This window comes from Scatophagus argus, chromosome 18 (genome assembly GCF_020382885.2).
Source record: "Scatophagus argus isolate fScaArg1 chromosome 18, fScaArg1.pri, whole genome shotgun sequence".
Classification (NCBI taxonomy): domain Eukaryota; kingdom Metazoa; phylum Chordata; class Actinopteri; family Scatophagidae; genus Scatophagus; species Scatophagus argus.
Genome location: NC_058510.1, coordinates 21,008,342 through 21,034,779, shown reverse-complemented (window position 1 = coordinate 21,034,779; position 26,438 = coordinate 21,008,342). Strand labels below are relative to the sequence as shown.

The 26,438-nt window shown below is 40.9% G+C and overlaps 1 protein-coding gene across 1 annotated transcript; it reads right to left on the bottom strand.

Annotated features, from left to right (window-relative positions):
* Positions 1 to 1,324: 1,324 nt before the first annotated feature.
* On the bottom strand, positions 1,325 to 26,438 carry cnn3a (calponin 3, acidic a). The gene is made up of 7 exons (XM_046371433.1): positions 26,054 to 26,438; positions 9,685 to 9,806; positions 8,085 to 8,151; positions 7,664 to 7,801; positions 7,440 to 7,556; positions 5,726 to 5,872; positions 1,325 to 3,412 (listed from the first exon to the last, which is right to left on the bottom strand). Exons 1-7 carry the CDS (start codon positions 26,108 to 26,110, stop codon positions 3,071 to 3,073), a joined length of 990 nt encoding a protein of 329 aa, XP_046227389.1. The 5' UTR covers positions 26,111 to 26,438; the 3' UTR covers positions 1,325 to 3,070.

Here is a 26,438-nt window from a genome sequence, read left to right as displayed (position 1 = left end):
CACATTTACTGCTACCAAAATGATAATTTAATTAGAAAACACAAGCTAATTGGACAAATGTGATGCCATATTAATATTCATAGTCAAACAAAACACAAAGCTCAGATTGCTTTACATTTATTTGGCATTTATTGACCTAATTTCACTTTCTTTTAGACTTATTTGTTGTTCTTGCTCTGTCAGCCTTGACCACATCTCTGAGTCCAGATAACTAGGTCAAAAGGTTTCATCAGTCAGGTTTCATCAGTGTATTTCTGTATTTCCTGTGTTTTCCTTTGGTTTTCTCTTCATGAAATACGCATTCTCCTCCAGAGAAGTTTAAGGGATTGAAGCAACGTTATGGACTAAAAGTCTAAAGCAACAGTTATGGCTCTGTAAGGCTTCAATGCTCTCTATCACACTCTCTCTCTCTTTTTCATAAAAAATTACATCTTTGTAGGCACCTGCGGGCCTTGTGGCACTAGTGTCAGGTGGAACTGCTCTTCCAGAACTGTGGGTACTCAGCCTGGCCAGTACAAGGTGCAGCTTAGGACAGTAGCTCATGATGATCAGCAGCTTGTCAGTTAAAAACATATGTGTGTCTCTGCCTTCTCATGGTCTCAGTAACCAATGTGCAAAAAGACCCGGAACTCCCAGGGTAACAGTGCTCAAACCATCCAAGCTGAAAGTGTTTGTACTTCCAGGACAGGCAGCATTCATCATGTGTACTGCATTCTATGATAGTCATTGTCCCACTGAAAACCAGGAACAAGCAAAACATCAGCGAATGAGTTCGAACAGAATGCTAACATGGTACCAACTTCACACAATGTCAAAATATTCATACTCAATGGCCACTGGAAATGATACTTTGCACCATTTCATCTAATTTTGAGCAAAAACTATTGGTGTGTTGTTGGCCCTTATAAGCATGTGAGCAGTAGGAGGGTATCAAAGGGTTGTTTTTTACTTTCAATAAGTCAGGCCTGTAGGACTGGTTGTGCTTTTATGCTTTAAAGGCCCTCTGTGGTTGCTGCTTTTTTGGACTTTCTCTTGCGTTTTCACCCAGGATTCCGCAGTCCTACACAAAGCAGTGATTATTCCTGAGCAGTGGATAAATTTGGGGGAAGGGGGTTGGAGTTGAATGAATCCCATTACATTCTCATGAAGCCCATTAGCTGCTTACTCTTTTTCTTCAGCTTTCTGACTGAAGTCACAGAACAGACACAAGCTTGTTCGATTCACTCATCACACAACTCATTGTGATGACTGAATTCAAACAGGAAGAAGGCAGCATAGCAGATCAATACACCATCATAAGAGGAAAAAAAAATAATTCTTCAGGGCTCTTCAACCAGTCGTTATTTTATTTGACAGCAGCAAACATGCATGTAGCAGAAAAACTATGAGATGGGGCGAATGATCATCAGAATTTGGGTCACTGCAACATGTTTTGCATTTACTGACGGTCAAAAAGGCCACAAAAAAGAATGATTTTTAATCTCTCGAACAAGTAACTGAAGAATTTACTAATTGTTTCAGCTCCACTTTATTACTGAAATTATGGGGGCACTCTTAACAATAGCTTATGAGGGAAAAAAAACATTTGGAAATAATTACCCAATATTAAAGATGCAAATATGGGAAGGGTTAAAAAAACTCTCTAATAATTTTCAGTATTAAAAGGTGATACTATAACTGGATATGAAACAGGCATCCTCTAAAGGCCCAGTTGTTCGCAAACAAAAACGGGCTTGTGAAACACAGTTAAATAAAAGATATTAATCACTACATGGGCTCAGCAACATTTGTACAACCACTATTGCTGAAAATAGTTATGTGCATGGTATTTCTAAATAATGTCCCTAATAACCTCAGACATTTTGGCCTGATGTGAAAGTGAGTCAAATTAAACTACAGTATGTGTTAATGAAGGAACAACAACAATGGAGCGCTACATACCAAGGACAAATGCTTACCTGTTTTTATACACTGATAAATTACATTAATTTATTGCATCATAATACATTACAGATTCAACGGTTGTTTATCTTTCTTACATTGTCATAGCAGAGCTCTTGTACTTTTCTTGTACTTTGTTTAAAATAGTCATGACATACATTTGATTCATATCAGTATGATTGCTATAGACAGTTTTTTTGGGTTTTGTTTTTTTCATTTGTTTTTTGCAAATCAGCCCCCATGTTACTATAACTTACTAGGGTCAGTCTTTCCAAAGTATAAAATGCAGCATGAACTGACTTTGTTAACATGTTGAGGAATGTAGCACCTTCTTCCAGTACAGACATGTAATATGTTTGTAACAATAGTGCGCAGACAGGCTTTGAGCATTTAAGAATTTAAGGCTTTATTTATAATCCAACTTTTTCTACACCAACCATACAACAGTGGACTTGTGTAGTAATTCTAATAAATACAGTTTGGGATACAAAGGGAACAATATGAAAATATATGTCTTGAGACGGAAAACAGAAGCCTAGTTTTTAAAATCGAGTCAATGTGAGTTTGGTCATCTGCACTATATTAGTCATTGTGCTCAACATCATAAGAATTGAAAAAAGCAAAAACTAGTGATTAAATGGAGCAAAAAAAAAAGTGTACAGAATACAAACTGTGGCTGGGTTTATGATTACAGAAAGGGGAGGTGTAAGACTACACATGGGAATTCCTTTCACATGGACCATTAGCACAGTTTCAGTCCAGAAATACCAACACCGGAATGCAGCAGTTTCACCTGATGCTACACCATTGGTCCACAAAGTACTCACTACTTCAGTGTTCCATCATAAAGACATCTTTTTTTAAAAAAGTAGGTATTAAAAAGAATGCTCTTATGCTTTTTTTAAAAAAAACATTTCCATTACTGTATCTCATTATTCTATGGCACTACAACTTCTTACAACCTTTGCTTTTCAGAACAAAGAGTCTAGGTAAGGAAGAAAAGCACTCAAGGCATTTCATTTTATGCTTCAAGAGAAAAAACAGACTAGTGAGGATAGCAAAAGACTTGATCTGTTCTGCAGTTTATAATATACCCTTGTTAATACTGCTCTCTAGGTGGAGGATTCCACTAAAAGTTGATGCCCTGATCGCTGTAATGGGAGCTGTAGTCGTCATGATAACCTCTGTGGTAATCATCATCCTGGAATTCGGCCTGATAGTCACTGTCGCTGATCTCTGAGCCATTGGTGCCGGTGCCTTGGCTGCCATTTGTGTGGATGACCGGCTCTGTTGGGGGGGCGCAGTATTTGGGGTCATAGACCTGTCGACCCAGGCCGTACACACTCATACCCCTCTGAGACGCGACTTTGTTGGTGCCCATCTGGAGGGAGATGGTGGAGTTGTCCACCGGCTGCAGCGCAACCTTCTGGTCAAAGATGTCCCTGCGGGTACCAGGGGCTGACATGCCTGCCTGCAGCAAACCACATTGCAGCACAGTCTTTACAACATGATAAAGACAGTATTATATATATATATATATTTATCTTTTTTATGGAATATATATATATATATATATATATCTATATATAGATATATTTATCTTTTAATGGAATTCTGTTATTTTTGCTTTTTTTTTTATACAGAGCAAAAACACTAATTCACAACAAAAACTAATTCTAAAGATTTTTTTTAGGATTTTAATATGAAATTTAATTGATGTAAAATATGTCTTACTTGGCTTATTAATATTTTAGTATTTTATTCAGTCATGTTGTGATAATTATTATCAAAAATAATAACTGGAGACCTAGAGAGTTTACTTAAGAACTTGAAACTCTTAAAACTTGAAATGGTTATGACATTGATTCACTGAGTCAGTGCAGTAAGATGCAGTTAAGGTATCAGAATTTACAGGCTGTAATAAGAGTCAGTCAGTAAGATCAGTTTAAGCCATTTTCTCACCCATAAGTAGTAATTATAATACACAGAAAATGCAAAGTGGTTAAATAATGTTAGACAATGTTAGAATGTTAGGTGCAGAAATTACTTTTAACATGGGATAAATAAAGAATTTAAAAAATACATTTTAAATTACTACTACTAAACACTTTCTCTGTGTTGACAACCCTAATATATTATGCCTGGGTCGGGGCAAAAAGTAAACAGGATGACGCTGTCTCGCTGTTGCTCCTGTCATCATGACAAAGCAGTCTGGGATCTTTTGTGTCAAGTGTAAGTACACCGCGGTTGTACTGCTGTGATAAGTTATTTCCATTTGGCAGAGCTTACAGAGCACCACGTTGTTGAGTCTACGTCTAGAATACATCCATACATCACACTACACTAATCAGCAAAGCACCTGTCAAATGTGAAAGGCTGTCAAAAAAACTGAAGGACACACAGACAGAGTGGTTCCTTCCTTCCTTCCTTCCTTCCTAGATAACACTTCCTCACTTCCCTCTGCTGGTTATCTGTCTCTAAAACAACAGAGTTTTTGTACAGGGGCCAGATGCATACTTATGAAAAGATTCCCAATTAAAAATCTGTTTAAGCACAAAGACCAAACACAAAACAATATTAAGTAATGGGAAGAAAGCTGCTGTGTATGCTAGTGGTACACAGCAGATACTTTTGTATATTTTGAAAGACTGCAGCAGGATGAACATGCTGTGGCTGGTGGGTGTTGTCTTTTAATATCCTTTGGGCTTTGTGCAGGCGGTTCATCTCATAAATATTACAGATGCTCAGCACCCATGATGTTCTCGGTGGTTTTAATCCCATGATGCGGAACCTTCCCTGTCCTTGTTCGTGCACATCTCATGCTAGTTTGCAGAGATTCCAGTCAGGATGTTTTCTATTACTCTTCTGTGAAACCTGAGAAGAACTTGGCACAGGAATTTAGCCTTACGTTTATGTGTGGGAAAGGCCCATGCATGGTTTTGGTATACATACATGGTTTATACATTTTGCTCCAGGTTTTGAGATATGTGACTGAGATTTCTGCCTTTAATCTAATAAATTTTAATCTTTAATCCAATATAATTATCTTTGTACTGCTCATAGCTTTGAGAAACAACATTAAAAAATGTACACAGAGGGGGTTCTAGAGGGATGGCAGCAGTGTAGAATAACAGCAAGCTAAAAGTGGAAAGAAAAAAAAAACACAACTTGATTTTTTTTCCCTGTAAATTGTTAAGACAATTGTTCTACCTGTGGACCGAAAATGCCTAAAAACAGAACGAAAAGTTTGGTGCACAGAAAAGAATATTTCCACAATGAAGACAGCCAGCTGTCACAAGCTAGCGGCAACACGGAGGACGACATGTCGCCTAGTGCTGAGACGGAGGAACGAATTAACATGGCAGAGTCTTGAATCCAAACGTATGATGTGGATGGAGGCTAAGCTAACCGACCTGGAAGGGCGCTTTGAGATGTGACAATATCAGAGTACATGGAGTAAAAGAAGGGCGGAAGAATAGAAAAAGCAGTCAATGAGGGTGGGATGGGAATCACAATAACAAAAGAGCTATTTTTATAAGTAAATATGTATTCAACTTATTTAAAAAAACAAGCTGAATAATTAAAATGAATCATTTTTCCTATAGGAGTTGAGACTGTGTATTGTGGCTACTGCAAAACAGGAGCAACACCAGCAGGAAACTGTGTTCCCAGGCTACATCTGCTTTTGAATATATAAAAAAATATTAGTAATATTAGTCATATTAAGTACTAGATTTCAAATTTAACATCCAAATAAGGCAGCATTAGACAAGTGGATCTTAACCTGGCTAGCTCCTTTGTTGGTTCCCATCTGCAGGCTGATGGTGGTTTGGTCATAGGGTTTGTCCGTCTGAGTCTTTGGATCATACAGATGTCTTCTGGTTCCATAAGCAGTCATTCCAGCCTGACTTGCACACTTGTTTGTTCCCATCTGAGGACATAAAACCAGCAATAGGATCTCAGAAAATTCCATCGCATTCCAGTCTAACTTGTTTAAAATAACCATAAATTGAACCATAGATATTTTAAATGAAGGTTACTGAAACCAGCATCAGTTCCAGTGAATCGGTTCTGGAGGAACTATTTCTTGATTTCAATGCAGTAATTCAAGATATCTATGTTTCAAAAATATGTGTGTCTTTCTACAGCATACACGGCCCAAAAGTCCTCACTCTAGGGAAAATGCTGAATCTATACATTTCTCTAGCAGTGCACCAAATAAATTTAAAGCTATAAAAAACAAAACAAAACAAAAAAACATTAACCTAAAGATATCAGTTCACATATTGGCCTTCAGAACCACATCAACAGTCAGAATTTTTTCCAGTTGGGTGACTGCTGCTGCTAAGTCAAACCCTCATTTGTGTTCACTGAATACTCGATCTAAACTGAAATCATGGTCAACCTCAAAATGGTGTTGTGGATCACACTTTCTATCATTCTATTACCCATCAATGGATGAACTTAACTATGAAGACATTCCTCTCCAGCCTCCAAGGCACTTGGTCACTTCATCACAGACCACAAACTTGACTCTTTAAGTCTCATGGAAACCTGAAAAGCCACAGAATGCTGTTCCATAGCTAAATTCAGCAGCCCAACCTCTGTTTGTTTTCATATGAAACTCTGTTTTTCAGGCATATGAGGCTACCTCATTTTGATTTACCTTGAGAGTATCATCACTCTTTCTACTTCATACCTATCAGTCTTCTCTCTGTCCAAGTTGCTCAGCTGCTCTGTCCAAGTACACTCATATAGACCACCCAAGTCATCAGTTATTTTTAAAACACTGATCTTGACGGTTTTATCCACCCTTAGTACAATGTCTCCTCACATCATAAAGGATGATTTATTGTTCATTTTGATAACACAGATGCTATGTTCATTAAAGCTTTGTTAGATTACTTCAATCTAGCACAATACATCAGCTTTGCAGCCCACACTGAGAGCAATATCCTTGTAAGTTTGCTGTGTGTGGATCATAACACACATAACATCACCTCTGCTGAATTACCCATCTAAGACCATAAAGATGTTTTTCAACACCAAACCTACTGCTCAGTTTATCAGAGGTGAGTTGTATTAGTACCACACTGTACCAAGTGATATGTTTAAGCAAAACAAGTTTATATTGACTTGCTCACTTTAACTGAATCAACTACAATATAAATTTCAAAACACTGCTGAGCTAAATTCTGCTTTAAACTGCTTACTCCATTACCTTAACATTGATTGTATTGATGTTTTATTACTGATGTTCTTGTTGTGGTGGATGTGATGTTGACTCTTGATAATTTTTGGGACTCCAGGAACTTTTTACCTTCGCAGCAGTTAATTGTTGGGGAGGAGGTTCAGACTTAAACTCTGGCCTGGACCCAAAAATCTCTACTCCTACACTTTATTGTTACTGCTAATTTTATGTGTAAGGTGACCCAGAAGGTCATCATAAAATTAAATAAAATGTATTTTTTGTTGGTGTTATTAATATATATATTTACCTGCAGTCCAATGACACACTGACCAGCCTTGATCTTCTCATCGTCAAAATGTCGAGCTTGTTTGTCTGCATATTTCACCCCGATATCAATTTTTGTGTCCATACCTTTGGTCTTGGCCTAACAGAGAGGACATCCTGGTCAAAGTACTGATGTGACATTAGATTTAACAACAGAAACTGTGTTCCTCAGTAGACAACGACCCTGTGTACTGTGTGTTCATTCACCATGCTGGCCAATGCAAGCAGTGTGGTCTGGACTTGAGTCATGTTCCCATTTTCAAACAGGTCATTGGCCTCAAAGATGTCATTGGGCTTTAGGCCATAAGCCAAGATAGCTTTGATGAAATTCCCAAGGTTTTCCAGCTGCGGGAAAAAAAAACATGAAAAAAAGAGAAAAAAGAAGTGATGGGCTCTGGGACTCAAACAAAAGGAGGAAGCAATGACACCACACAAAGCGGTTAGTAAAAAGCAATAAAAACGTCATGAATAAGCCCACCTTTCCTCAAAGTCTAATGTGCTGTGACTGGAGTGAAAGGAGCTGAATGTCACTTTCTTGATGCTTACTTTTAAATTGCTTTCTTTCATTGACTTTTTATGATCAGCAGGCAATGAGGAAACCCTGCACTGTTTCCAGTTCAGAACTTACCTTGTGCCAGTTCGGTTGTGAAAGGTTGATTTTCTTTACTGAACCAGGTTGCAGCTTATTAACCAGTCTAAGAGAGCAAAGAAAACACAAAATATATCAGAACATAATGTGACCCATCAACCATGGAAGACACCTTTACGAATACTAAGTTTTGCCTTGTCAGTATCCCTTTTAGCAATAAAGGTTTGGGTTTTCTGAAGGAGGGTTGCATGAGCGACCTTTGACAGGAACAGTAATTCTACCTTGCAGAACGTTGAAGTAGCTGGTCTACTGGTGCCTTGATCAGTTAGTTTGTTTGTGTTGTTGTATAACTTTGGAGTTTCTTTCAGTTGAGGTTCACCAAAGGGACACAATGACATAAGCAAACTAACTGACTGAGGCTGTGTCGTTTTACAATTTAAAATTACTGTTTATGTCAAAACCACAGGGAAACTCTCCCTCTCTCTCCTTGTCTGTCTGTCTGTCTGTCTGTCTCTCTCTCTCTCTCTCTCTCTCTCTCTCTCTCTCTCTCTCAACCCAACCGGTCAAGGCTGATGGCCGCCCATCTTGAGCCATCATCTGGTCGACAATTCAGCAACACAGCCTCTGACTGGTCGACAGACTCATCCTAAGCCATCATAGACATTGACACTAACAACCATGCTGACAACAACAATAATAACTGAGAACAATCAGTGTTGGATTTATGATTATGGGTTTATATTACAAAGTAATGCCCTATTCCTTTAAGGAACTACTCTTTGAGCTACTCTTTCTACAGTATCCTTTGGTTCAATATCCATAATTATTTTCAGTTTTTTTTTTTAGGTCCGCTTTTGATGAAGGCTAAAATGTGTTTTTCTGCTGCCCCTTCCACAGGAGTAGCTTAGGTTGCGTAGTAGTATTCTTGCTCACAAAAATCAGGCACATCCTATCTCAATAAGAGTTTAAGAGATCATATTTCTCCCATATTAGCTTCTCTACAGCATTTAAAATACATGTTTTCACCAACAAAGCATTTAATGGTCTGACACCTTCATATATCAACAAGCTCAAAGTACCCTGTTATTTGACGAGAATGCTAAGCTCCCACGGTGCAGGGTTCCTCATCTAGTCTCCAAAAGTAGAAAGGGAACCAGAACCTTCAGTTATCAAGGTCCCCTTCTGTGGGACCATCTTGCAGTTTCTTTTCCAGGAGGCAGACACCCTATCCGTGTTTAAGAGCAGGCTTAAAACTTTCCTTTTTAATAAAGTTTAAAGTTGGAACTGACTTAGACTGCCAGGGGACTTCCCATGATACGCTGGCCATCTGAATCCTTCTCCTCCCCCTCTCTTTCTACACACATTCATGTCCCTTAAAAGCATGTTACTAACTTGGCATCTTCGCTAGAGTTTTGGTGCAGGTCTCATTTTTGTGAGATTCCAATGGATTGTGGCTGGACTATTTGGAGAAGTCATAAGATAACTATTAAAATTGAAATGAACTGAATTCTTTACACTGGGGGCGTCCCAACCGCCATCTACTACAGGTAATACGGTGAATACAGATAAGGACTTACAAAAATCTAAGTTCACACATCTGCAACACACATGCACGCATGCACACAAACACACGACTTACTCGCAGAGTATGACTCCATCTTTCAAGCCCTTCTGGAAGTTCTCTCCAATAGACATTCCTGTTACCTCCTCAATCCAGAAGCGGAGTTCCTCCTCCTTCTGTGGGTCATATTTCTGAGCAATCTGAAAGACAAAATGTCATGTTAATTCTGTATTCCATTTTGGAAAAGAAATATAATAATTTGAACCAATAAGTTCAAGTTGCATTTGGTCACTATGGTAGTCACAGCCCTATACGATAATGAGAAGCAACAAGTTTTAAAATAATGTGCATTTGTACTCTGTTCTACTTTTCCATCAGAAACCCAGCTGGTATAATCCAACTATGACCTTCAGTGACAAGAGTAGGATTAAGACTAGGACTGAAAGAAAGTCCCTTTTTTTATTTATTAATCTTTTTTTGTTTTACTAAACTGAGAAAAAGACTGATGATACAGAGATGAGTAGCTGTTCGGATTGCACATATTGACACACAGACTAGAAATGTGCAATAGTAACAACAGGACCAGGACCGGGACCGGGACCAGGACCAGGACCAAGTCCTGGTTTGAGTCTCTGTGGCCAAGAACAGAGATCATTCAGGATTTTTTTCCGGCCACATTTCTTCCTCGGTGACGATGGGTCCCCACTATCCTTCCAGTTTATAATGGAACAGTTCTTAAACCAATATTAGTAGTTTCTGCAGTGTCCTTATATGCTTTCTCTGGTTGATGCATACCAATGATTTGACCCTTCTCAAACAGACTAACATCTTTTCCACGACCACGGGATGTGTCTTTTGACATGGTTGTGTAAGAAATGAGAAGCAACTCTTTGCAGCAGTTGGGGTTAAATAACTTGTTGCCAGCTGAAAGATAGGAGGCTCGTACCTATTTTCTGAGTTAAATCCAGGTGGCGACTTTTCTTTTGGCCAGGCAGGGTATGTGTGTCACAGGAGCGGCACAGCAGTGCAGTGGTTAGCACTGTCAGTTCATAGCAAGAGAATTCCAGGTTTGAATCCCAGTCCGGCATTGACTGTCAACCAGTCCAGGGTGTACCCCACTTCTCACCCTTAGTCAGCTGGGATAGATCCCAGCCCCCCCCCCCCCGACCGTGACAGATAAGCAGTATAGAAAATGGATGGAAATGTGACACACAAGAGATTGGAAATTTTCATTTGGAATTTGCAGAAGTACCACAGGACACCTGGAAGGGCATGATTGGGAGGAACGGCCTCCCCGATCTGAACCTGAGTAGTGTTTTGTGAACTTCTGTGTTAGTCACAGTATGTCTATAACAAACACCATGTTCAAGCATAAGGATGTCCATAAGTGCACGTGGCACCAGGACATCCTAGGTTGGAGGTCAATGATCGACTTTGTGGTCATGCCATCTGACCTTTGGCCGTATGTTTTATGCAAGGCAAAGTGCTGGTGGGGGCATGTTGTTTCAGGCACCGGTGAGACATTAAACACTATGAGAAGGGATTGTACCCTGTAAAGTTACTACATGGGTAATAATTTTACCTTTCACACCTTTTCATGATCATGAGGTAAACAGCAAAGATACAGACACAGCAAAGATCGTTCATTTTACAAAGTAATCCACCAAGAATGTGTGCTTGCAGATGTTTAAATGGCCATCACCTGGTATTGTTAGGTTAAGTGTGGCTATGACAAAGTTTGAGAAATGTTCAACATCTTTATTCCTCAGTTGGTAGAACTACTCCATCACCAAGCGGATTCCATTCAATAAAGCTATATGGACTATTTTTACATTTTACATTTTTTCATGTTGGTCTGAACATGAAACAGACAAGCCAACATTTAACGCCACTTCACAAAAAAAAAAAAAAAAAAAATAGATGGAAAGAGATAACGACTCACAGATTTAAAAAGGTAGTGTGTATCGCATCAGGTCATAGCTTAATCTTAGATCATGCTAAGGAGTTACAGCATTCACTGTTTACAAAAGCAGTGGTCTGAAATCTTCAATCTACCCTATCTGTTTCACAAGAAGATGTGAACCACATGCAATCTAGTTAATATATTTTGATGATGACACATTTTTTTGATGAGTACCACATGCTTCTCCTTCTGGGAAGATCTGGCAAAGGCCAATGGGTCAGTCACCACTTGAGGTCATGACCCTGGTGAAAAGATGTGGGCTGAGCAGAAGACATCATGGGGAAAAAAAAACACGAGACGATAAGAAGAAGAAGAGATAGACCTGAAGTGACCTGAAGTTAGGGAGCTTAAGTTTAAGGTTTCACTCTTCGACACAACTGGTTACTTCACTTTATGAGTGTTATGAGGATGTAATGATACAAGAAAGAGTTGGCTATAATAAGGAATGTTTTAAAATGTTCCAGGCAAGTTACTTTCTACAACCAGTAGTGTTTCTCCAAACACTGCCTCAGTAGAGTAGTGGACTGGGATTCACTTTAAGATTTATTGAGTTCTTTAGGTTCCTTGGCCCATGCTATGACCTTCAGGCCTGCAGTTTATCCATTATCCTGCTGACAAACTGCCAAACCAAACCTAAAACATGTACTCCTTGGTGGAGAACCATCGCCCTGACCTCTGTGCTCATGAAGACTTTTGAGCACTTTGTTTTGTTCCATTGCAAGACCCTCACAGAAGCCTTCCTGAATCCCCTGCACTTTGCCTACAGAGCCAACAGGTCTGCAGACAGTGCTGTGAATATGACCCTCCACTTCATCCCTGTGCACCTAGATTCCTTAGGATCCTATGCCAGGTTCCTGTTTGTGGACTTTTGCTCTGCTTTCAGCATGATCATCCCAGCTCTGTTGAAGGACAAGCTTTCCCAGCAAGTGGATCATTTGAGTGCATCCACACCACTTCCATCACAGTCTGCTATGCTGAGGACGAGAGCAGCCTGCGCATGGTTCGCACCACTGAGAATGTGATTGGCTGCAATCTGCCTTCCGTGCAGGGCCTGTACACCACCCGGACCCTGAAGTGGGCAGGGAAGTTTGTGGTTACACTGCACATTACATTAACGTGTATTCGTATTCATTTATGCATTATTCATTAAACTCATTCCTGGTTCTCCTGGTTTTTTTTCTTTCAATGCTGTGAACACTGCAGGATCTTAACTTAAAATTCAAGTCATTTGACTGTAAGCACTTTTTTTTCTGATAACCTGAAAACACATGTGTGCTACCCAGACTGTACTGTAATGCCATTGTCAAGGGTGAAAAGAGAATGGGGGTAGGCTACAGGCCTGGAGGATGAGGTCTTCATCAAAATGTTTTTTGCTGAAGAATTTCAGGAATGTGATGTATGCAGCTTGGAGAAGAGCATGAACATACTTGATGCAATGGTACGCAGTTGGGCCCCCTGCCTGTCGTGTTCATATTGTGTTCACTCTGTGACAGAGGAGGTTTTACTGCAAAAAACTACACCACTGCAGATGTAGAAGAAAACCAGATACATCGTATGTAAAGTGGAGGAACTGTAATGTCAAAACAGAATTCTGCCAGGTGAATGTAGCTGTCTGTGATATTTTGTCTGGAAGAATCATGAAAGACACAAGTGGACAGAATGGATACTAATACTTTTAAGGGACACTTGTGTTTCTATTTCATTCTTCCTGACCGCCAGAGACGGTATGTAATACCTGGATGACATTGTCGCACATGTGCTGAAGTGCGAGACCTAATGCCAACAAAGTCACTTGTGACCTGGCTGATGTAGGCACGTAAATACCTTAAATACTTTTTATTTTCCTGGTGGATGCACCCTGCTACCACTGAGCGTCTCCACTCACTGCTGGTTGATTACCTTGTGTACAGTTTAAAGTTTACTCCACCCATCATGCAGAGGTGCCTGATGACTGGAACTGCAGCTGAGTATTTCTTGCTCTATAGCTACTTTGTCAGCTTGGCATATCTGCGAAATGATTGCATGCTAGTATGCAATGAGGTGTGGCCGCATTACAGCTATTGGTTTGCTGGATATTAGCCAGCACCGCTGTAAATGCTATTGGTATGGAACTCCTGTTTGGGTCCCCTCAGCCCTGAGGATGGCCATGACAGGTGACCACCGTGTCTTGGCATTGAACACCTAAGACAGGAACTAATCGAACAAGCCGTTCAGTTGGCCATATCACGTCTCAGTCTGGACGCTGCCCTCAAGTGCCTTTTTCAAATGCACTCCATAGCCATTTTGCCTTCAATATGTCAGGTGTACCAGTTTCAAGTGCTCCCAATTGGGCTCTTGCTCAATCCTCGGATCTTCTCGAGGTGCACTGCAGCACTGTCTGCTTTGCAGTCAAAGAGTACGCAAATTCTTCTTTACCTGGATGACTGATTGATATGTGCCCCGACTCAGGAGCAGAAAATCAGTGACACAAAATTTCTTTTGGTACATGTGACTCAGCTGGGGCTCACTGTTAACCTTCTAGTTCCCAAACAACGAGTTATGTTCACCTGTGTTTTCCTTGACGCCATGTTGATGAGGGCGTGTACCTCTCCCCAGAGGACTGCAGACATTCTCGCTGTTCTAAAAAAGCCTATTCCTCAGGCTGCTTGGTAAACTGATGACAGCAGTGCTGGTCCCTCAAGAGCTTCTTTCATTGCATTGCATTTCATTGCATCCCTTACAGATCTGGATCAAAAACAGATGGTGATGGTTTCAGGCTGGTGTCTTCTGTCTCTGAAACCCTGGAGAAACAAAGCTTTTCTGTGTTGTAGCATTCACCTTGGCTCACTCTCCTCCCACAGAGAGGGAGTGGCAACAGACTCTTCCCTTTCAGGATGGGGGTTGTGTGGGACCACAGAGCAGTCAGGGACGAACTGGAGTTCTCAACAGAGACTACTGCACATAAATGTCCCGGACCTGCGTTCAGTACACCTAGCACTCAGACATTTTCTTCCCCTTTAGGACAGGAAAGTTCTTGACCGATTGGACAAAATTTTAATGGTCTATCATGTAAGCAATCGGGGGGCACGAGACGCACCCAATCCCTGTGGGAGGCTCAGAGACGCCTTCAGTGGGCCTCACCTGCTTTGCAGGTCTCAGGGCAATGCATTTCCCAGGTGTGCAAAACAAGGCTGCAGATATGCTTGCAAACTGTGCTTCAGATGATCTGGGAGAAGTACGGCAAAGCAGAAGTCGACCTGTTTGCTTCGGAAGAAACAACACACTGTGGTTTCCCTGTCAGAATCAAATAGCCCACTGGGACAAGATGTGCTGGCTCACCCTTGGCTATACTGTCTTCTGTATGCCTTACCCCAATTCCACTGCTCATGCTGAGGCTACACTGGATAGTATGGGCCAGCCACAGTAAGGAAATGGTTGGATGGGTTTGGTGAGGAAGAATTTGACTGGTCCACACAAAACCCTTACCTCAACCCCTCCGAACACTTTTTGGGATGAACTGGAACGAAGACTGCAAGTCAGTGCCTGACCTTACAAATTATCTACTGCATGAATGGGCAAAAATTCACATAAAAAATCTTATGCAAAGCCTTTCCAGAAAGCTGTCATAGATTCAAAGTGGGGACCAACTCCTTATTAATTCTCTGTTGGTGTAATGGTCAGGTGGGCCAATACTTTTGTCTATATAGTGTATTTGAGTTAACATGCATCTGACTCACCTCATTTTTCACTACTAGAGCTAATTGATCAAAGATCTGAAAGTTCGGATTAAAAATTATTGAAGTGGTCATCTTAAATTAAGCTTAACTGGGAGAATGTGACTCCTGAGTTGTTAGAAACCTTCAGTCCACTCTGATTGTACAGTAACAGGGTCAAGCTTCTTTCCACAAAAATGATCACAAACGGACAACAGACATGTTTCATTTTGGCCTGCGATAAGATTACATGGTCAGCATTAATTACTGACTCAAGATACAAACTGCTGCTGGTGACATTTGCCATTTAACCAGTGCAAGCAATGGTAGTGGGGACTGAAAATGAGAGGCTCCTGGCTGAATGTTTTGTACACACAGTTTCAACGACGGATTCTTTAGCAACAGAGCTTAGTAAATGTGTATTTTGTCAATCCAGGTATCAGAACCCAGTCACTTGCATCACTGTGGCTAAATAATTTTGCAAATTAGCACACATGTGCAGTGAAATGTGGCACTACAGAGCCCCACTGTCATAAAAAATAGCAGCTTTGCAGGACTAGCAGAGTGAAGAGAAAAAACATAGTAAGATACAATCAAGAAATGAATGGCATTAGATCAGATATATTCAGACCCACACTGATCCGTTAAAATATGCCCTGATCAGCTCAAATACTGATGTTTAGGATACTCAGGTTCAGCTTGGGACATCTTCAGTGATGTGATGCTCATGCTATGAACAATGATTTCTACAATTAGCAAAGGATTTCAAAACAGTAGGTTTACCAACTATATTAAAGATGACTGGTAACATCTGCCTGACTCTCCACATTTTGGGGCAGGACATCCCAAGGCTACTTCCTTGGGAATAACAACATTCTCTTGTTATCATTTGTTGCCTGCAAAATATCTCACTGGGGCACCAAGTGTCTTGGTGTATATTCGTATTGTGCTTTATGACGTCACCATGCATTGTAATGGGAGGCATTGATATCTCTGACGGCAGAGGAATGTAATGTTAGTATGCGACTAATGTAAAAAGTTTGGTATATACTGTATGTACCTCAACTGGGAGAGCAGACTTCAGACCTGGCATGGCAATACACTGATTAACATCAGTCCCATGTTCACAATATTTCTTCTCAGTCTCTAAAATGAAATGGGAGGTTTTGTTTTAAAATAATTGCAGGAGAAAAGCAGCAAAAATCTTGAATTAGACAAAAGAATATTTGCACATAACTAATGTTCCAAGTTCTACAAGCATATTCTTCACTCTCTAAAGCTATTGGGCCCTGCATACATTAGGGATAAACTGATTGGATGATTACTGGATCCAATATTCAGTAATCAGCCATATTCACTTTTCCAATAAGTGGTATCTTGAAAATATTCCATTTGCATTGCATGTCACTATGTAGAATATTGTAAAGGAGAAAGACGGTGGCAGAGCTGGGGATTTGGGGGAAATAAACTACCAGCAGTTTACCAGCTGGAAGAGAGCACAGAAAATTAAACATCTGAGGTATAAAAGCAGACTGCACTCTCATTTCTCAACTTGTCTGCAGCACCAAGCTGAAATGTAACTGTAATTAGTATCTGTATCTTGACTGCAGAGTGATGGGTAAATCTACTTGGAAATAGAGGTTGGAGAAAGAAGACTGTGGAGTGAAATTAGTCCTTGGTGTACAGTAAGATTAAGATTAAGATGAACTTTATCGATTCCACAGTGGGGAAATTCACTTGTCGTGGCAGCTCACAAGAACAGAAAAAGAGTGCAAAAACAGTTACAAAAATATAGAGATGATAAATAAACAATTTACAAGTAAACACAGTACAATATACAGTACAAGTCCGCATAAGGGAGGAAAAGGGGACTAGACTGTTGAGTTGTACAGTCTAACAGTAGTGGGAATGAAGGTATGTGGGCTGTTTGTGGCAAAGAAATACAAATGATCTTGCTGTCAATACACGGCAAGCAACACAAGTCAAAAACAGAGTTGTTTTCTGTGTGAGCACAAGTGCATGCTGAATTGTACTAAAAGTTGAAGCAACTGTGAAGAAAGACGTCTGATTGCCAACTCTAATTCCTATGTCCTCAAAAAGAGATTCTGAGTTGATGATGCACATGAAATGACAAATAGTTGGCTGAAGCAGCGGAAAGAGAAATGATATTTTCTCATCTCATTTAGGGGGAGTGGCTATCTGTGACAGTGGAACAGTGAGTTCTCACATTTTTGATGATCTCCAGAGGAGAAGATCATCAAAATGAAGTGACTGCTTGTCTGTGGTGATAAACAAGCACACATTATCGGTTCATTATCTATTAGTTCAACCAACTTAATTACCTATATCTGCACCTGGAATGGGCAGGCTTTAATAAGAACTGGGCTGATCTACCTGGAAGTTGTTCATTCAAGCCTTTCTATTCAAGAATTCAGCATCAGATTTATGTTTTTGATCACACAAGTAAGAGAACTACTTACAGAACAAAAACAATAAACTTCAGTAAGCTCCTCGATGAGGATTTTCTTTCATCACTGACACATTATACTATGATGATATTCTTAAAAGGTACATTAGATGTAACTGATACTTCAGCTAAGTATGCCCAAACCTCGAATGCGAGCACAACATGGGCATGATGCCTGAGGTATGTGCAGTCTGAGTGTGCATCACACCCAGGTAAGATTCACATCTGCCATGCAGATCAAGTACAGCCAGTTTTATCACACTGGAAAATTCCAGACACTGCTAGCTAAACAGGTTTTTTGCTCTTTTAAGTTGTTTTATTCTTGCTCTTTAGGTTTTGTTTCCCAAAGCACTTGTAGCAGTAGCTGAATAAAAAGAAACTGGGGTCAATTGCAAGCTCTCAATGCAATTTATGAGAAATTGTGTGCTGACCCATGCCACAGGTGGATATGGAAAATGTTTAAGTGCTGCAGAGATGTGCAAAGTAGGTTGACAGCTTGCCTATTGGAGACATCCCTGCTAGCCCAGCACACGTCCACGAATGTAATAAAATAATTTAGTCACCCAACTAAATACTCCATAAATGTTAGTGGTAAATTGCCTCTCTGCTTCCTGGGTGGAGCTCCAGTTTCAGCCAACTCACCAGTGACTTTTTGAAAATAAAGAAGCTGGCTGGCCTGATTTGGATAACCATAACCATCAGAGTGAAAAACAAGGGCATGCTAAAAAGACATGTTGCTCCTGAAAGACACTACTAAACATTTCAATTCAGAGTGTGACTACAAACAGAATTTACTGCATGGTGGAATGTGAATGTGGATGGTTTGGTTTGACCACTGTCGTGGTTAGGGAATTTTTCGATTCAAAGGGATACATACAAGCCAGTTCTGAGCAAAAACAGCAGCCGCTACACATGCGTATTATTGAAAAAAAACATTCTGCTAATATAATTAAATCACTTCATTATAGCAGTGAAAGCAGACATGGTAAATAAATGGTAAATGGACTAGCACTTTTTCCTACTCTGACAGTTCAATCAAAGCACAAAGCAACACAAGTCAGCATTTACATACACTTAAACACACAGATGGCAGAGGCTACAATCCAAAGTGCTGTCTGCTCATTAGGAGAGGTAACCATTCACACAGACAGACACACGGATAATAGCAACTTTGTGCCATCTTCAGTTCCTCAGTTTTGCATAAAAAGAAAAAAATAATAATATTATCTAGCAGTTAAGTCTTGCTTCAATATGTAGTTCTCATATATATTCAATGTAGTTTATTTCTATAGAGCCAATTCACACATCACACACACAGTGGCTAAGATAAGTAGGCCCATGGATATATACATGAGTGGGGCTCAGAAGGATTTGGTAGCAATATAGCAATACCAGGGGAGCTAAGCACTAACTACTCGTCGACAGAGCAGTCACTCACGACTGCAAGACTAGGGGCACAAGTAGGGTCTCTACTTGTGCCCCACGTGGACTGACTGCCTCAGACTCAATGCCACACACATGGCTACTGGAATGCCTAGAAATGTACAACATCAACAGGACACTAAAAGTCTTCATAAAGAACTCCATGGGACTGTGGAAGACAACTCTAAAGGCCATCAAGTGCGGCATATACCAAGGTGTTGCACTATCCCCGTTGCTGTTCTGCATAGGAATGAACCCCCTCAGCGAGATCATCACAAAGAGTGGTTACAGATACCAGTTCTGAATGGGGCAACCATCAGCCACCCCCTCTACATGGATCAAGCTGTACACCAAGGATCTACAGCGATGACATTGGAATGTCATTCCGACTAGATAAGTGGTCGCATTGTTAACAAAGAGAGGGAAGATGATCAGAATGGAGGTGGTTGAGCTACCAGAAAGCAACATTACAGATGTTCAGGATAGTTACAAATACCTTGGGATCCCACAGGCAAATGGAAACCATGAGGGGGCTGCAAGGAAGTCAGCTGCAGTCAAATCCCTACACAGAGTGAGGTAGGTCCTGAAAAGTCAGCTAAATGGCAAGAACAAGGTCCAGGCCATCAACACATACACCTTGTCAGTCATCAGATACCCCACTGACACAATAAGCTGGCCAAAGGAGGAGATATGGGCCACTGACATCAAGACAAGAAAGCTTCTCATGATGCATGCAGGGTTTCACCCCAATTCAAGCACAATGAGACTGTACACTACGAGGGAGGCTGAGGACTTCTGAGTGTCAGAGTCACTGTCCAGGATGAAACAACAAAGATCCAGGAATACATCAGGAAGATGGCCCCCAGAGATGAACTGCAAAGCGAATACCTCAGGCAGCAGAAACCTGGTAATGATGAGGAGGAAAAGGACAAACCATCATCAAATAGAAGAAGCGGCTGATATCAAGAAATCCTGCCAATGGCAGGACAGGTACTTAGTACGAGATCAATGGAGGATGGGGTCCACCACACCAGGCAGGACCCCAGGTGCAGGTTGAGCAAAGATGCCCCTGAGACAATTAAGCACATAACAGCAGGGTCTAAGATGATGGCAGGAACAGTGTACATGGAACGCCATAATGAAGTGGTTGGCACAGTATACAGGAACGTCAGCATTTAGTATGTCTGAATAGAAGACATCTGATTGAGAATGTGGTTGAGAATGACCAGGCCAAGATCCTGTGGGACTTCCAGAGCCAGAATGACATAATGCTGATGTCGAACCGGCTTTTTCTGAGTTGCTAAAACACTAATTCCTGTTGTGTGAATCAATTGCTCAGTTGTCTAAACTCATTTGCTGAATTGAGCATCATTTTGACAAAACCATAAACTATCTTCACCTCGTAAAACACTATTTGCAGATCTCAGTCCTTCCTTTTGCAAAACTCTAAACACATTCACATTCAAACACACAGTTGTCACTGTGATGCACTTGTTGATTCCAGCTGATTCTCTGTGTCCACAATAATCCGGAGATTCAGACATGAGAACAGGTACAGTCTACTTTACTGTACTGTTTTATCATTGGAAATATAAAGCACTACTGTATACAGTATTTATATTTCATGATTCAGAATCAGAATCAGAATCAGAATCAGAATCAGCTTTATTTGCCAAGTATGTGTGACCATACAAGGAATTTGACTCCGGATTTTTCTCTGTCCTGTGCACCATACAAAATACAAAAAAGCAATAATAATAATAAAAGAAGAATAAATATTTACAAGAAAAAAAAAAATATATATATATATATATATACATGTAGTGCAAACAGTGGAATGAGGTAGTGCAATCAGTGTGATGGTTCACACAATGGCAGGTGGTTTATGGGGAGATCAGGGAGACAGCCTGGGGGAAGAAACTGTTTTTGTGTCTGGTGGTCTTGGCATACAGAGCTCTGTAACGCCTACCAGAGGGAAGCAGATCAAACAGTTTGTGTGCAGGGTGTGAGGGGTCTGCAGTGATGCTTCCTGCCCGTTTTTTGACCCTGGACTGGTATAAGTCCTGGATGGAGGGCAGGTCGGCCCCGATGATTTTTTCTGCAGACCTGATTGTCCGTTGCAGTCTGTTTCTGTCCTGTTTGGTGGCCGATCCAAACCAGACAGTGATGGAAGTGCAGAGAACAGACTGGACGATGGAGGTGTAGAAGATGGTCAGCAGCTCCTGAGGCAGGTTGAACTTTTTCAGCTGTCGCAGAAAATACAACCTCTGCTGGGCCTTTTTTCTGATTAGGTCTACGTGGGACTTCCACTTGAGATCCCGGGCGATTGTAGTTCCCAGGAACTTAAAGGAGTCCACAGTAGACACTGTGTTGTTGAGAATGGTAAGAGGAGGTACGGTGGGTGGGTTCTTCCTAAAGTCCACTGTCATCTCCACAGTCTTGAGCGGGTTAAGCTCCAGGTTGTTCTGACCACACCAGAGGACCAGCTGGTCTACTTCACGTCTGTAGGCAGCCTCATCACCATCCTTGATGAGGCCGACTACAGTTGTGTCGTCCGCAAACTTAAGTAGTTTTACGGACGGGTCCCCTGAGGAGCAGTCGTTAGTGTATAGGGAGAAGAGCAGCGGGGAAAGAACACACCCCTGGGGGGCGCCAGTACTGATGGTTCTGGTGCTGGAGGTGATGCTCCCCAGCCTCACCTGCTGCCTCCTGTCAGTGAGGAAGTTGTAGATCCACTGATTCAAGATTACATTATATATATTTTGCACATTCTCTTTTTTGCAGAATTGCACACGGGGGTGGGAGGACACCCATGTTCACACCTCAGCAGGAGGCCATTGTAGCTGACATTGTCCATCAAAACGATGCCATTACACTACGGAAAACAAAGCAACAAATTATTGAGAACCATACAGACTTCGAGGGAATCAATAGTGTGCGCCTTTCCACCACTGACTGTATTCTCCATCGCAACAGGATACGAATGAAACAAATTTACAGAGTGTCCTTTGAACGTAATTCTGAAAGGGTAAAGGAGCTGCGATTTCAGTACAGGTAAGTGTACAGTTAGCTATGGTACTGTACTATACTACTGTCATGTTCAGTGGCATCACATTACAATGTATGTTAGTTAAGAATGCACACATTGTACTCCACAGCATAGGCCTGTTTCTTTGAAGCACTTACAAAACTATATCCGTCTAATTGCAGAGAATGTTTGAACTGGATGCCATGGAGAGACCCCATGAACTCATTTTTGCTGATGAAACTGGCTTCAATCTCACCAAGAGAAGAAGGAGAGGCAGGAATATAATTGGCCAATGAGCCACTGTTGACGTCCCTGGCCAGCGTGGTGGTAATGTAACACTGTGTGCTGCTACAAGCAACTGGGGTGTTCTTCACCATCATGCCACTCTGGGGCCATATAACACCCAGCACCTTGTCACCTTTCTTGGTGGTCTTAAGAGACATGCAAGTAAACAGCAGGAACAGGAGATGATTGAGCGACCTATTTATGTTATAGTTTGGGACAATGTCAGTTTTCACTGTGCTGTCCAAGTCAGAGAACGGTTCAATCAGAATTTCATTAACCTATACTTGCCACCATACTCTCCCTTCCACTGCCCGAGTCCAGAAGAAGGCAAGACGCATTGCCACAGACCCCACCCACCCGGGCAACAAACTGTTTGTACCGCTTCCATCAGGAAAGCGGTACAGGAACATTAAAACCAGCACCAACAGACTCAGGGACAGCTTCTTCCCCAGAGCTGTTAAAGCAATAACCCCCCTACAGTGAAACACTCATACACATAGTCTGGCACTAGTGCACTTTGTTTTATCTACCTCACTCTGTATTCTGCATTTTGTACTTTGTATTTTATATTTTTATATTTTCTTCTAAGGTGTGCAATTTTTTTATTTTCCTATTTATAAGTGTGTTTTGAAGCTGAGAATCTGCACAAAATTTCGTTATGCTTGCATAATGACAATAAAGACTCTTGAATCTTGAATCTTGAATCAATGCAATAGAGGAGTTTTTCTCCACTTGGAGATGGAAGGTGTATGAGCGACAGCCCTACACCAGGCTTAACCTTCTTGAGGTCATGGAACTAGCCTGTGATGACATTGGCGAGGAGATGTGTCAGAGCTGGGTACGGCACTCTAGGGGTTCTTTCCCCCCGTTTCTTGGCAAGGGCAAACATAGCGAGTGATGTGGATGAAGTGCTGTGGCCTGACCCAACCCAAAGACAGCATGATGCTCAATGAAGCTCAATGATCGCCGTTTGAGGTTTTGTTTGTTTGTTTGTTTTAACCTTTTACAGTACATTATAGTTTGTACACTTTCATTTGTATTCGTCAATTTCAGGATGATTTTTTTCCCCATAGTACCTACTATACTATAGTTTATGTTGTATGCAGAGTAAATGCTAAATCCACCGAGTTGTGAAATCTTTTACTTTTGGAGATACAAAAATGCATATGTTATACTTTATTGTGACCAATAAACATTTCTCCATAAGCAACATGCCTTGACCACTGTGTTTTCATTTATTTGGTGTAGTGTTTAATGCCTGCTCAGAAGTTTTTCTATTTTGTCCGATTTCTGCAAGATCTGACAACATTGTTCGGTTTTGAGCACATGTAAAACTATTTTGAGGTCATAGTATGAGTTTGCAAAAAGAATCAGAGGTTTTGTGAATGTAGTTCGAGCAAAAAGTTTTGTGTTTAGAATTCTGAGAAAAGGTCAGGAGGATTCAAAAAATGTGTTTTAACAAGTGTGAAAAACTTTAAGACCTCATATCATTAAAATGTATTTACAGAGATCAATAAACACAAAAAACATTTCAGATTTAAACCAGATTTTTAAAATTTAATAGAATTTTGACAGCATGAAAATCTGTCTTGTAGCAAAAACTGACATGGAGTTTGTGGTCACATGATTACATTCTCTTCATTCTTTCATGAATGGAGATAAAATGATTTAATCATGCAGCTCTTCTCAGCTTTCGTAATGTTATTGTCTTGAATGGTTCACAGGGATGTTGACACTGAAAAATGCAACTACTTTTTAACAGGCACTTCTTTCACAGTGTAAGCTCATGGTAAAAAGTCTTTGTGGGACCAGCATGTGCCCCATGAAACAGGAAACAGAACAGTAATAGTAATAGAAAATGGTACCACGGTGATTTACATTTGACTCTGAGTCTTGCAAAGACATGGTGAATTCAGACAGGACAGGACTGAAAGGGAGGGTAGGCACCAGTGAGATCTACAGCCAGATGCCTGAATCACGGTTATGGCCTAAACCAAAGCAAACAAGAAAACCACCTCAGTACTGTTGGACTGAGGACAGATTGGACACTGCAGTGATTCATTATGACTTCTAGGGTGAAATGTCATATTATAAGAAAGGGAGACAGGACCAGCCAAGGCTTGATGGTTATCATGCTGACTTCAGCAGATATCTCTATACATACAGACATAACAAGATACATAAATGTCTTTACATAATGTCAGTACACAATATTTCTCCTCATTTTGTTGATAATTTTAGTTCACTTCTGAATAGAAAATTCATAAAATATTGCTTCTTTAAATCATTTAACACCACGGTGAAACCGGTGGCAAACCGTAGCATGTGCATGTGATGGAAAAACATTCAGAATCCTCTTCAAATAAGGTTCCCTATGCCGAGCCGTATCAATATAATGAAATGTATGTGTGGAGCATGCACTCCTCCCTCAGGATCAATAAAGTATCTATCTATCTATCTTTGCAATAAGTGCACTCTGAGCAGAAGATAGGAAGGATGTGAACTTTATGGAGGCTGTGCTTGTGTAGTGCTGCTCGTTCTGATGATGTCATCCTTCAGACATTTCCTACAACAGTCAGCATTTGTCTCTAAGTAGCCTAATGCTGTTAAAACACCCTTCATTTGTGTTTATTTCAAAGAAGGAAAAATGATTTTGTCGTGCGGCCTCATGATACACAGTTTGCATTAGTTGTCATTTTAATACCAGAAGGCACCTACAGTCACAATACGCCTTGTCTGCGTGGCAATGCTGCTATAAATCGGTGGAACGTATGCAAGCAGGGAATCAATAACCCACGTCCATATGCCAGGAGGCTGCCTCACATTCCCAGCTGGGGCACGGCTCCTCCCTACACAAACACTAATTTCGACTTGGATTTTTTTTTTTTTTTTTAAATCGTCCATTCACCCCTATTTACAATACAAGCAACCTACAAGCATCATAAAATAAGTTCGGTTCCATATTCGTTTGAAAACTCCTCCTGTGATCCGGTCCATAAACAGGGGCGAACAAAAGGAAAAGTTGCTTCCCCATCATCGGGGGGGAAAAAATCATGGTGCCTATTCGCGTTACACCCGGCTTACTTGTTGGCAGCATAGGCACAACGTTTGGACAACCTCCGTCAAAGCTTTCGTTTTGAACATTTATTTATTTGTTGCAGGTTACATCCAATCCTCCGCGGGAGATAGGCCTAACTCCGCTAAAAGTGTTAACTTAGTCTCACGTTACTTTCCTCTGTATTTGTTGATGCAAGGTTATACTTAAAAGTTTATTTTACCCAAAGAAGAGCGTTCAGATTGTAATTTCATTTAACACCCAGCTGAAAAGAAGCTCCATTCGGTGAACTCTGGAAAGTCTGGCCAGCTTTTGATGGAAAGCCAATGGACCTAAAAGTGCCAATTTGATGGATAATCTTGTAAAGCGTGTGCTTTTCATTGGCAAAATGAACGAGGGGTGACGGGCTTGTGGCTTTATGAACACAATTCAAATACAAATGCGTTGGCTAAACGTCAACGTTAATTTTTGAAACTGCCTGAAAGATGTTTTCCCTCTCGGACACAAAACGTAAAGACACGGTTGGAACACTTACTTTGCTTCGCACTTCAGCAGACAATCCGTAGGCTGGCCCCTTATTGAAATGTGTCATTTTCTTGCTTTTGGACGTAAATCCAAACGAATATCTTCAGCTACAGTGTAAATAAGCACGGAGCATTCAGTGGAAAAACTCCTATGAGGCTGCGGTCGCTTCGACCCCCTTGAACCCCCACACCAGAAGAAAAGTATTCCGTCGGTATTCCCTGCACTGCTTCACAGAGCCCCACAGCCTCACTCCACTATCTGCAGGACAGGCTCACACCGCAAAAAACGTCGTGAAATGGTTGACGTAGCCTCAACAGCCAATCGGAGCAACCACAGCGCAGTCCTCCTAATGCTCTTTAACTGTGTGTCATGCTACAACTTTTGATCTTGGATGT

Excerpts from the sequence above, each read along its gene's own strand:
- cnn3a (XM_046371433.1), bottom strand. The coding sequence starts at position 26,110 with ATGACACATTTCAATAAGGGGCCAGCCTACGGATTGTCTGCTGAAGTG. Across the intron at positions 8,152-9,684 it reads GATGGAGTCATACTCTGCGA|ACTGGTTAATAAGCTGCAAC; the intron begins GTAAGTCGTGTG and ends TTGCTCTCTTAG. Across the intron at positions 5,873-7,439 it reads AGTGTGTCATTGGACTGCAG|ATGGGAACAAACAAGTGTGC; the intron begins GTAAATATATAT and ends TTATGTCCTCAG.